The sequence below is a fragment of the Camelina sativa genome, chromosome 11, assembly GCF_030686135.1.
Source record: "Camelina sativa cultivar CO46 ecotype springtype chromosome 11, ASM3068613v1".
Lineage (NCBI taxonomy): Eukaryota > Viridiplantae > Streptophyta > Magnoliopsida > Brassicales > Brassicaceae > Camelina > Camelina sativa.
The window spans coordinates 27,709,824-27,720,952 of NC_141890.1; the positions used below are offsets into that span (position 1 = coordinate 27,709,824).

General features: G+C 34.8%; 2 protein-coding genes and 1 pseudogene across 6 annotated transcripts; 1 reads left to right on the plus strand and 2 right to left on the minus strand.

Moving 5' to 3' along the window:
* Positions 1-4,361: 4,361 nt before the first annotated feature.
* On the minus strand, positions 4,362-6,227 carry LOC104724207 (DNA polymerase eta). Of its 3 annotated transcripts, none has more exons than XM_087475024.1 (5): positions 6,011-6,227; positions 5,893-5,929; positions 5,587-5,683; positions 5,362-5,492; positions 4,362-4,904 (listed from the first exon to the last, which is right to left on the minus strand). In XM_087475024.1, exons 3-5 carry the CDS (start codon positions 5,666-5,668, stop codon positions 4,764-4,766), a joined length of 354 nt encoding a protein of 117 aa, XP_087331150.1. In that variant the 5' UTR covers positions 5,669-5,683; positions 5,893-5,929; positions 6,011-6,227; the 3' UTR covers positions 4,362-4,763. The 3 variants fall into 3 exon arrangements, with proteins under 3 accessions (XP_087331150.1, XP_087331149.1, XP_087331148.1); XM_087475023.1 differs by having other exon boundaries at positions 5,786-5,929; positions 6,011-6,223; XM_087475022.1 differs by having other exon boundaries at positions 5,587-5,705; positions 5,786-5,929; positions 6,011-6,216.
* A 159-nt stretch (positions 6,228-6,386) lies between these two features.
* LOC104724209 (14-3-3-like protein GF14 psi) lies at positions 6,387-8,763 on the plus strand. Of its 3 annotated transcripts, none has more exons than XM_087475019.1 (5): positions 6,387-6,764; positions 7,428-7,938; positions 8,042-8,164; positions 8,248-8,364; positions 8,495-8,763. In XM_087475019.1, exons 2-5 carry the CDS (start codon positions 7,456-7,458, stop codon positions 8,549-8,551), a joined length of 780 nt encoding a protein of 259 aa, XP_087331145.1. In that variant the 5' UTR covers positions 6,387-6,764; positions 7,428-7,455; the 3' UTR covers positions 8,552-8,763. The 3 variants fall into 3 exon arrangements, with proteins under 3 accessions (XP_087331145.1, XP_087331146.1, XP_087331147.1); XM_087475020.1 differs by having other exon boundaries at positions 6,560-6,764; positions 7,410-7,938; XM_087475021.1 differs by having other exon boundaries at positions 6,700-6,918.
* Positions 8,764-9,707: 944 nt separating this feature from the next.
* On the minus strand, positions 9,708-10,830 carry LOC104728311 (putative B3 domain-containing protein At5g35780 pseudogene; annotated as a pseudogene).
* Between the last annotated feature and the right edge of the window lie 299 nt (positions 10,831-11,129).

An 11,129-nucleotide genomic window follows, 5' to 3' on the forward strand; every position in this document is an offset into this window, starting at 1 on the left:
AAAGTTTCCTTCTTTTTTAATATACATGGATAGGTTTTAATATCATGGGATAAGCGTTGACAGTGGAGGCAATGGTTCTTTAGGTTTTTGTAGTCAAGAGTGACTAGAGATTCAGTCCCATCAGGGAAATCTACTACAGGTTCTTTGGTAAGGGGTTGTAGACCATTTATGCGCACTCTTATCTTTGCAGATGAAGAAGTAATCTCCAGGTCCAAGAAATCACCGATCTCCTCAGCGATTGTTTTTAACATTTCAGATAGCTAGTAGTGTTTCGAGAGATCTTGGACTTCCACCCAGAAAGGGAGCATGGAGGGGAAGGAATCTGAGATAATAGGTTCCCACTTTTGAAGGATGATCCAGTGGTCGTAGTGATAAGGTCTGTTGTCGAGAACTTTTTGCATATCCTCTTTGAATTTGAAGCTAAAAGGAAGCAGCCTCTTCCTAGATCAGCCCCAGTTGCTTTGCCTTGGAGGTTCCATCTGTTAGAAAGGAAAAGGGAATGGGACCATAGTCTCTGGGCAAAAGGGTTTGTTAGTCTTCCAATAAGTGTTAGAGAGTTAGCTCTTATCAATTTTGAGGTATCTAGTTCAGGAGCTCGGATTCGCTTGCGGGAAGGTGGCGAGTAGCCTCTTTCCAGACCTTTGGCTTTCTGATGGTAAGGTATTTTTTTCTCTATGGTTAAGATATAGCAAGGTAGATTCGTGGTAGCAAGGTAAAAGGTGATGGGGTTTCAACAGTTCTAAAAGGTTTACACAGGGTTGTACAGGGTTACACATATTTGAGGAAGTGAAAAAGGACTTACAGCGAGAGAGGGGAGAGAAAGCCGGTTTGGGGCAAATCAACATCCATATGGAAGGCAGGTAAGAAAGCAGGGGATGGTAAGTCGTTGAAGGAGGAAGAAAAGTCACCGGCAAATGGAAAAACATCGCCGGAGAACACCATTGGTATCTATGGACCAAAGGGTATTACCACTTTTAGTATAAGGGAGTAGGTGAGATCCGGTTAAAAGAGGGAGACATTCTTCTTTTGTTCTCTTGAGGAAGAGCCCATGGGAGATAATTCAAATCAGTTGACCAGCTGTGAAGTCCAGAACAAACAAACAATCAAAATGTTAAACAAAGAATATATATGACACATTTACATCAATTTAATTTCTTTTATGAAACTAAAGAACAATTTCCAAGATTTGAACCCAAATTTTTTTTTGTCAAAGAGAATTTAGTCAATGTGCTACAGTGGATTGCTTGTTAAACAATAAATAAATATCAGATATATATATATATATATATATATCGTTGTGATTTCCTTTATAAAACAAAAAAAATAAAAAATAAACAAAAGTTTTCCACTACAAGAATTTGAAACCAGAGTTAGATAGTTATCAAAGAGAAATTTAGTCAATGTGCTACAATGAATTGTTTGTTAAACAAAAAAAAAATATTATCCATATACATCATTTTAATTTCCTTTATGTACCAAAAGAACAACTTACAAGATTTGAACCCAGAAATTTAGACTTCAAATAGAATTTAGCCCTGGCAATTTAGTCTTCAAATAGAATTTAGTCATTGTGTTACAAAAGATTGTTTGTTAAACAATAAATATACATTAGATATAAACATCAATTGTGATTTCCTTTACAAAACAAAATAACAAAATAAAAAGCAAAAGTTTTCCATTGTCAAGATTTGAACCCGAAATTTCATAGTTTCTAAAGAATTTAACCAATGTGCTACAGTGGATTGTTTGTTAAACAACAAATATATATTCCATATATACATCAATTTGAATTCCTTTATGAACAAAAAGAACAACTTACACGATTTGAACCCAGAAATTTATTCTTCAAAGAGAATTAAACCAATGTGCTACAGAGAATTTTTTTTTTAAACTATGAATATATATTAAATATATACATTAATTGTGATTTCCTTGATCAAACAAAAGAAACAAAAAGAATCAAAAGATTTCAGCTGCCAAGATTTGAACCCGAAATTTTATAGTTTCCAAAGAGGAATTTAACGAATATGCTACAACGAATTGTTTGTTAAACAAATAATATATATTACACATATACATCAATTTAATTTCCTTTATGAAACTAAAGAACAACTTTGAGGATTTGAACCCAAAATTTTAGTCTTCAAAGAGAATTTAGTCAATGTGCTACAGTGGATTGTTTATAAACAATAAATCTATACTACATATATTCATCAAATAAGTTTCCTTTATGAAACAAAAAAAAACAAAAATTAAGCAAAATCTTTTCGCTGCCGGGAATTGAACCTAGAATTTTATTCTTCAAAGAGAAATTTGGCCGCCAGTGCACTACAGCGAATTGTTTGTAAAACAATAAATATATATTAGATATATTCATCAGTTTTTATTTCCTTTTTGAAAAAGAACAAAAATTAAGCAAAAGATTTCCATTACCGGAATTTGAACCCAAAGTTTTAGTATACAAAGCAAAATTTTGCCAATGTGTTACAAGAGATTATTTGTTAAAAAATGAAAATATATTAAATATATACATCAGTTTAATTCCTTTCTAAACCAAAAGAACAAAAACTTTAACAAAAAAAAAAATTTGCTGTCGAGATTTGAACTTGGAAGTATTATTTTCAAAGAGTAATTTAGTCAATGTGCTACAGAAAATTATTTGTTAAACAATGAATAAATGTTAGATGTATACATCTATTTAATTTTTGTTATGAAACTAAAGAACAAAAATTAAGTAAAATATTTTCACTGCAAGGATTTCAATCCAAAATTTTTGTTTCTGCCGAGATTTAAACCTGGAGTTTTTGTCTTCAAAAAGAATATAGCTAATGTGCTACAATGGATTATTTGGTAAACAATAAATATATATTACATACAACATATACATCAATTTAAATTTCAAGAACAAAAATTATGCAAAAGACTTTTTATACCAAGATTTGAACCCAGAATTTTAGTCTTCAAAGAGAATTTAAACAATGTGCTACAGCGGATTGGTTATTAAACAATGAATATATCTATAAATATATATATATATATATATATTACATATATACACGAATTTAATTTTCTTTATAAAACAAAAGACCAAAAATTAAGCAAAATAGAATTTAGCCAGTGTGCAACATTAGATTGTTTGTTAGCCAATGAATATATATTAGATATATACTTCAATTTTGATTTCCTTTATAAATAAAATAATAAAAAAGAAGCAAAAGTTTTCCGGTGCCGGGAGTTAAATGTGCTACAACGGATTGTTTGTTTTCCTTTATGAAACAAAAGAACAACTTCTAGGATTTGAACGCAAAATCTCATAATAAGATAAATTTAGTCAATGTGCTACAACGAATTGTTTGTTAAACAAATAATATATATATTACATATATACATCAATTTAATTTCTTTTCTGAAACAAAAGAACAACTTCCAATATTTGAACTCGGAAATTTGGTCTTCTAAGAGAATTCAGCCAATGTGCTACAAAGAATTGTTTGTTAAACAATGAATACATATTAGATGTATACATCAACTATGATTTCCTTTATAAAACAAAATAACAAGAAAAAAAAACAAAAGTTTCAAGCTTTCGAGATTTGAACTCGGAATTTCATAGTTTCCAAAGAGAAATTTAGTCAATGTACTACAAACGGATTGTTTTAAAAAAAAAAGGAATCTATATTAGTTATATACATCAATTTTGATTTTACTTACAAAACAAGATAACAAAAAATACGCAAAAGTTTTTAAATAAAAATTTAGCCACTGTGTTACGATGATTTTTTTGTATTCGGTAAATATATATTAGATATTTTTTTAAAAAAAAACTTCTGGAATTCTATGTAGAGTTCAATGTTTACTGTTTACCAGAATTTTAGCTAGTGTACTACAAAATATTTCTTTGTCAAGAGTTAACATAATGGTTCAAGACTTCAAGTGGGAATAACGTCAAGAAGACAACAAGAACGATGAGAGCATCATTAGTGGAGTATCTCTCCTAAGTTACTCTCAAATTAATTAATCATATAATTAATATTAAGTTAAGCAAAACAACCATAAGAGTATTTTTGCAAAATCATTCCTTTACTAGAGAACCCACAGAAAGTTGCTCGATCTCTTAAATAATAATTTTTTAATTTATGTTTAGTAATTATCAAATTTTAATAATCTAAAATGACAAAACAATTATTAAAAATTTTATATTACATAAAACTTTGGAATCTTAAACATATTTTACGAACTTTGGAATATTGAGCATATTTTACAAATTCAAAATAGTTCACATATTTTACAAAATTTGAAATATTAAACTTATTAAACAAAATTCGGAATGCAGAATGCAAAAGTAGTAATTCTTCAAACAATTAACTTAAAAATCCAAAACTTTTTATAAAATCCAGACATCAATAGTAGTAGTAACTAGATAAAAATCCCAACAAGCATTCATAACAACAACAAAAAAAAAAGTAACAAGGCTTTTGATTTGATTTGGGGATTGCTCGAATCAATCTCCCTTTCTCCTGAAAGAGCATCCTTCAGTGAGCTTCTCCTTTCCTCCTATAGGCTGGCACAGAATTGTCTGGCAGTTTCCGCATACTACAACAGTCTGCGAGTGACTGAAGACTGTAGTACTGCGATACCAAAAAAAACAGACCCAATAAGTTTTGTATGTTCTTTAAACTTAGTTCTCATTACTCTAAAACATCCCGAAGCTTCAAGTTTCTCTTTTGCTTGTGTCGAGAAGGCACAAGCTTCGAAGTTGAGCTTTATGCAGAGCCGTCTACGGGGGCAGAATTAGCTGCTGGAGTTTCTTCCGGTGTTCTGGATGCTGTTTCAGAACTAGGGATTGTTGCATTTATATCAGCAAGAATAACTTCAACCATAAATTCAGGCGACGGTAGCTTCCTCTGCATTGAAACAAAGGTCAAACACAAAGATATTATTTCAAAACAGGAGGATTGATGGAGAAAGACCCCCCAATCAGACTTCACACACAGATTGATTAAATAGACTCAAATATTGTTGATATACCATCTGTCCAATCAGACTTCACACACAGATTGATTAAACAGACTCAAATATTGTTGATATACCATCTGTAATGATATACCATGTACTCCCGAATGGTCCCATGTACTCACATATACCAAGCTCTCGAGTCATTCAAATACTACAGACCCTCCTCCTAACCAATAACTTCTTTACCAGTTATAATTGCAAAAGAATCTCATCACATTTCTATTCCTTTGAAAGTTGAAACTGAGAAAGTAAGTGAGCCTAAATATGTTTAGCCTCTTTGCTAGATCACACTTCTAATAAAGGCTTATTATATGCTTTAGAGTAATGAGAACTAAGAGCTGATACCTTTACAGCGACTAAATCGACGTCTTTATCTGGAGTTTCAAAATTAGGCAAAGTATAAGACACACCGGTGTCTTCCTCAGGTATTACTGCTTGGGTTTCTGTTGATATCTGTTCTGAACAACCTTCACTAGCTGCACCAGTTGCAGGAAAAATCACGACTTTAAATTACCAGAATCAATAGAGAAATAGAGAGTTCTGAAATTAAACACAAAAACTTTGGCGTACTTGAAAGAGTCACCACATGATCTTGAACACAACCATCCGCTGAACGAGAAAGAACAGTAGATTGACGTTGGAAATATCTCATGATCGAGCTTGTTCCCTGCGGTCATAAAATATCACTTCTAACAAATCAGTGAAGAAACAAGGTAATGTCTGAAAGTGAGCAATAGTTAGCAGAGATTTAGAAGCTACAAGGACTTACAGATGGTATATCAACAATAATTGATTAAACAGACTCAAATTTCCGCAGAAGGGTAAATATTGTTTTCATGAGCCGCTTGATTATATAAATTACAAAACTAGACTTACAATTTGGCTGGGTGACCATCAATCCTCCAGATTTAGCCTGAAAATTCAACGGATTTAATAACAAATCTCGAAATAAGGCAAACATAATCCAGATATCTACGAAGTTCCTCATCCTTACCGTTCTCATCATCCGACGGAGATGGAGATTCCGCCGGTAAATCAAGGTAACGCTCGTGATCGAGCTCCGATTCCAAGTCAGGATCATCTGAAATCGGACGACGGCGCTTGATACGTGGAGGAGGAAGAGAAGAGAGGAGGTGACGAACATCGTCTCTTCCATCGCCTTTCCGAACGAGAGAGAAGAGAGAGAGTCGGGGGAAGAATGAAAGAGAAATGAAAAAAAAAAAAAAAAAGATTATATTTATGAACGTACCAATGGGGATCCGCCACGTCGCGTTACTCTGAGAGTACTCATCTCCAGTAAAGCAACGATGCTCTTATTTTTGGATTCGGAAATGGGTTTTTTAATAGAATTTTGGGGCTCAACACTGAGAGTACTCATCTCCAGTAAAGATGGTCTGACGGTATCCAAATTTGTAACTAAAGCGAGAGTAAAAAAAGTAGTCGTTAGTGTTTCGAAATAGTAACCGATTAAACCCATTGGCCCATTGGCCCATTTATATAAAATCAGAGTTCAATAAAACACAGATCTTATAACCCCACTAGCGTGGCTAAACACGTGTCATATTCAATGAATCAGTCATCTTCAGCATCCGACACTTGTCAGCCTTTCAGTGGAAGCTCTTAACTCTACGCCTCGAAAACAGTTTTATTTATTTATTCCATTTTCGATTCATTTCTCTTCTTATTCCCATTTTTTTCAAACCACTTGTAGCAATTCGAATCAGATCTTCTAACCAACCAAAAAAAAGGTTAGCTCTCTCTCTCTCTCTTTCTCTCTAATCTTCGTTCGTTCTTGTGTAGATCTGATGATTCTGTAGATCGATCTGATCCGATTCGTTAAGTTTTCGCTGTTTCTTATCACTGATTCAGTGAGAGTACACGAGTGTCTTCTCATTCCGATTGGTGTGTTTGATGTTGATTTGGGGATTTGGTTTTGATTCAGTAGTTTCTGCTTTAGATTCGTAATCTGTAGATCTTAATTCTGGTTCTCGTTTTTTTTATATTCAATTGTTTTTGCGTTGAAGGATTTGATCTAGATTCGTTATCTATGAACATTTAGTGTGAGTTTGAGTGTGTTCTTGAATCTGTGAAGAACGTGATTAAGTAGATGAGTCTGTAGATGTTAATTTGGGGTTCTGGTTTGATTCAATTTGTTATGCCTTTAGAATTTGCTTTATGTTGTTAAATCCGTGAAGAACTTGATTAAGTGGATGAATGTGTATATGTGAATTTTCTCTGTAGTCTTAATCTGTGAAGAGGTTGATTAAGTGGATGAGTATGTGATATTAGTTGTTTCTGCTTTGTTGGATTTACTTCTTGGTTTTTAATCCGTGATGAACTTGGTTAAGTAAATGAGTGTTGAGATTTTAATTTGAGTTTTGGTTTTGATTCAGTTGTTTCTGTTTTTGTAGGATTTTGTTCTAGATTGTTAAATCGAAGATGTCGACTGAATCATCAAGGGAGGAGAATGTTTACATGGCGAAACTAGCTGAACAAGCTGAACGTTATGAAGAAATGGTTGAATTCATGGAGAAAGTTGCGAAAACCGTTGATGTTGAGGAACTCTCTGTTGAAGAGAGGAACCTTCTCTCTGTTGCTTACAAGAACGTGATTGGAGCAAGGAGAGCTTCGTGGAGAATCATTTCTTCGATTGAGCAGAAAGAAGAGAGCAAAGGGAACGAAGACCATGTCGCTATTATCAAGGATTACAGGGGAAAGATTGAAACTGAGCTTAGCAGAATCTGTGATGGGATTTTGAATGTTCTTGAAGCTCATCTTATCCCATCTGCTTCACCAGCTGAATCCAAAGTGTTTTACCTTAAAATGAAGGGAGATTATCACAGGTATCTTGCTGAGTTTAAGGCTGGTGCTGAGAGGAAAGAGGCTGCTGAAAGCACTTTGGTTGCTTACAAGTCTGCTTCCGTAAGTGTTTCTTTACTTCATCATTACAACATATTTGACTGTTATGTCTTGTGTGGCTATAATTGATTTTGTTCTTGTTGTTATATTCTCTGTGACAATCCAGGACATTGCCACTGCTGAGTTAGCTCCCACTCACCCAATAAGGCTTGGTCTTGCCCTCAACTTCTCAGTGTTTTACTATGAAATCCTAAACTCGCCTGATCGTGCTTGCAGCCTCGCAAAGCAGGTTTGTGTACACCATTCATTTCTTACTTCGTGTGAAATTGTTAACTGTCGTCTCAATGAATGAGTCCTTTTGGATCTTTGCAGGCATTTGATGATGCTATTGCTGAGTTGGACACATTGGGTGAGGAATCATACAAGGACAGTACACTGATTATGCAGCTTCTTAGAGACAATCTCACTCTCTGGACTTCAGATATGACAGTAAGCATCAACACAATATACATTTGATCTCCTTAAACCAACTTCAACTTGGGATCTTTAGATGGTGATATAGTTATCAAGAGCTTCTTTGTTCTGTAATTTGACATGATTGTTTCTTTCTGGTCATTAGGACGAAGCAGGAGATGAGATCAAGGAGGCAGCATCAAAGCCTGATGGCGCAGAGTAAACCCGAAGAAGAGGAAGTCACTTTATTTTATAAAAAGTAGAAACTTTCATGTGATAATCTGAGTGAGGGATAGCTCAGGATTCTTATAAGGACACAGTTTTATTGTTGTTTGTTTGTTTGGTAAACAATTTGAAAACTACTTGCAATTGATTCTTCCTTTAGGTTCCTCAAAATTTCCTATTCTCCTAATGAAATGAAAACTTGTTTTTCTTCTTCTGATACTGCAATTTTCATATCAGTCGATTTTTTGGTTCCAAGTACAGTTTTAAATCAGATTCTCACTGAGTAGTCGACAGCAACCCAGGTAATTTGTTTTATCGAGCATTTCAAGAGATTGGATTATTTTCGTCACAACTTTGAGATCATATTACAAGAAATCAAAGTATTTGATCAATGCAACAACTAAAGTAGACAGCAAGAAACTATATTTGTAACAAATTGTTAAAGATCTAAGACAACAGAGGAGACAGACAGACAAGTTACTAATAATAGAGGAGAGAACCACAGTCACATTCGTAGTAACACTTCCAAGAAGTTACAACTATACAGAAAACCTCAAGAATCTCCTGAATAGCTTGCGAACAAGTGAAGAGCTACTATGTCTCAAGGACAAAACAGAGGACTCCACGACACCTGAAAGCACAAAGACTGATCCATCGGTTTGTCAAGTTGTTACGTTTGACCACTACGTTGGATATTTCTGTTTCCTTTTTTGCTTCAGATCCATCTGTCAACATTTTAAACATGAACCGCTGCCCCAGTTCCCGTACATGAAGCGGTTCCATGTGAAGTCTAATGACTGATTTAGTAAATGTTGCCAAACTTTCTTGAGAGCAGTCCAAATAATCATTTGCAGCACACAAGTTTCAACAGTGAGATTGAATCTTCTATTATACTTTCAATGAAATCGAAACTTGTTGTCATAATCTTATCGTTTTACTCTGTATATTATGTTGAGCATTTTGGAGGATTGGAGCATTTCCATCACAAAAGTATTTGAACAGTGCTATAATAACTAAAGTAGACAAAACAAGAAACAATATTTATAAGAAAATATTCAATTCAAACCAAAGAAAATATCTGAAACAACACCAGGGATAGACAAGTTACTACTAATATTAGAAGAGATGAACAAAACCATAATAAAAACCCTTAATGTAGCACTTCCTAGAAGCTATTATTAGACCAAAACCCCAAGTTCAATGGCTGTGCAGAAGAAAAAAACTAGATCAATCAAGTTAAATCGTGTCAAGAGACAAATCAAACATTATCAGACACCAAATTAAGGAAGAAGCTTAGTATGTCTCAAGAGCAAAGCAGAGTACTCCACGGCACCTGAAAGTCCAAAGACTGATCTTGTCCCCGGCTTTTAAGTTGTTACCCTTGACGACATCGTTCCACGCCCAGTTCAAAGCGTAATTCAAGGTCCCGTGTCCAGTTTCCTTCTCCATCGGCCATAGCTTGAAACGCAAACCCCACTTTTCACATCTTTGGTTCACAAGAATCGTTCCCACACCGATAGTATCATCGTCGTTTTCGATGTATTCCTCTTTATTTATGGCTCGAGACTCCCTCGGCGTCAAGAAGTCGTTTCTGATTAGCTGCTGGCATGGGATTAAGAGACGGCACTGAGTTGTTTTCACATCAGTCGGTGTTAGACCCCTCTCAAAGATCAGCAACGGGTTTGCGGCATCAGCTATCATTCTTCTCATCACCTGAAAAATCCACACTGGTGCATCTGTATCCGTTCTCCTTGGGAAAGAAGCAACCTTTTCTTTCTTGAAATTATCGCCCTTCCTCTGTTGCACGGCAGGCCTCTTGCCGCTTGTCGTCGCCTCATCACTCTCTCGGCGGTAGTCGTAATCTTCACAGACAATCTTAGATTTCCCCTTCTTTGCACGTAGTAGCTCCGCATCAGACACCACAGGCGCATCTAAAAAACTAGGGTTTTGTGTAATTTTCGTCTCGTGATCATCGAGCGATGAAGAAGAAGACATCATAGAAACCCCATTAGGGTTTTGTTGTGTGTATCTTCTCTTCACCAAAGACGACCTCTTCTTCCTCGGGAAAAGATAGAAGAAACTCTTCTCGCTATCTTCTTCTCTAGGACGAAGACGACGTTGTTCTTCTTCCTGTACCATAACCGCAGTATCCACAAGTAAAAAAAAATTCGACCACATATCCTTACCTGAATCCGTGTCCGTGAGATTATTCATACTCATGGTGATCGAATTGAAAGAAACTCAAAAAGTTGTGAGAGTGAAAGACGGACGTGATCAGGAAATTGTTATTGAGAGGAGAGAAACAAGCGAAACTGAAGAGAAGAAGTGCCTTTCTCTTGCCTTATATACTTACATTAGGGCTAGGGTTTTTTGTTTTTCCATCCTTCGTTTGAGTTTAGTGGTTTAATTATTGTGATTACTGATGATTAGTAACTAATAATTGCGTTGTGGTCAAGTTAACATAGATGATTAGGGCAATGCTATAATTACGATTTAGTCCCTATTTGGTATTTCCTTTTTCCGGAGAATAAGAAGAGAAGTAGTGATAAAAATTTAGGAAGTTTCTCTCTAGCTTT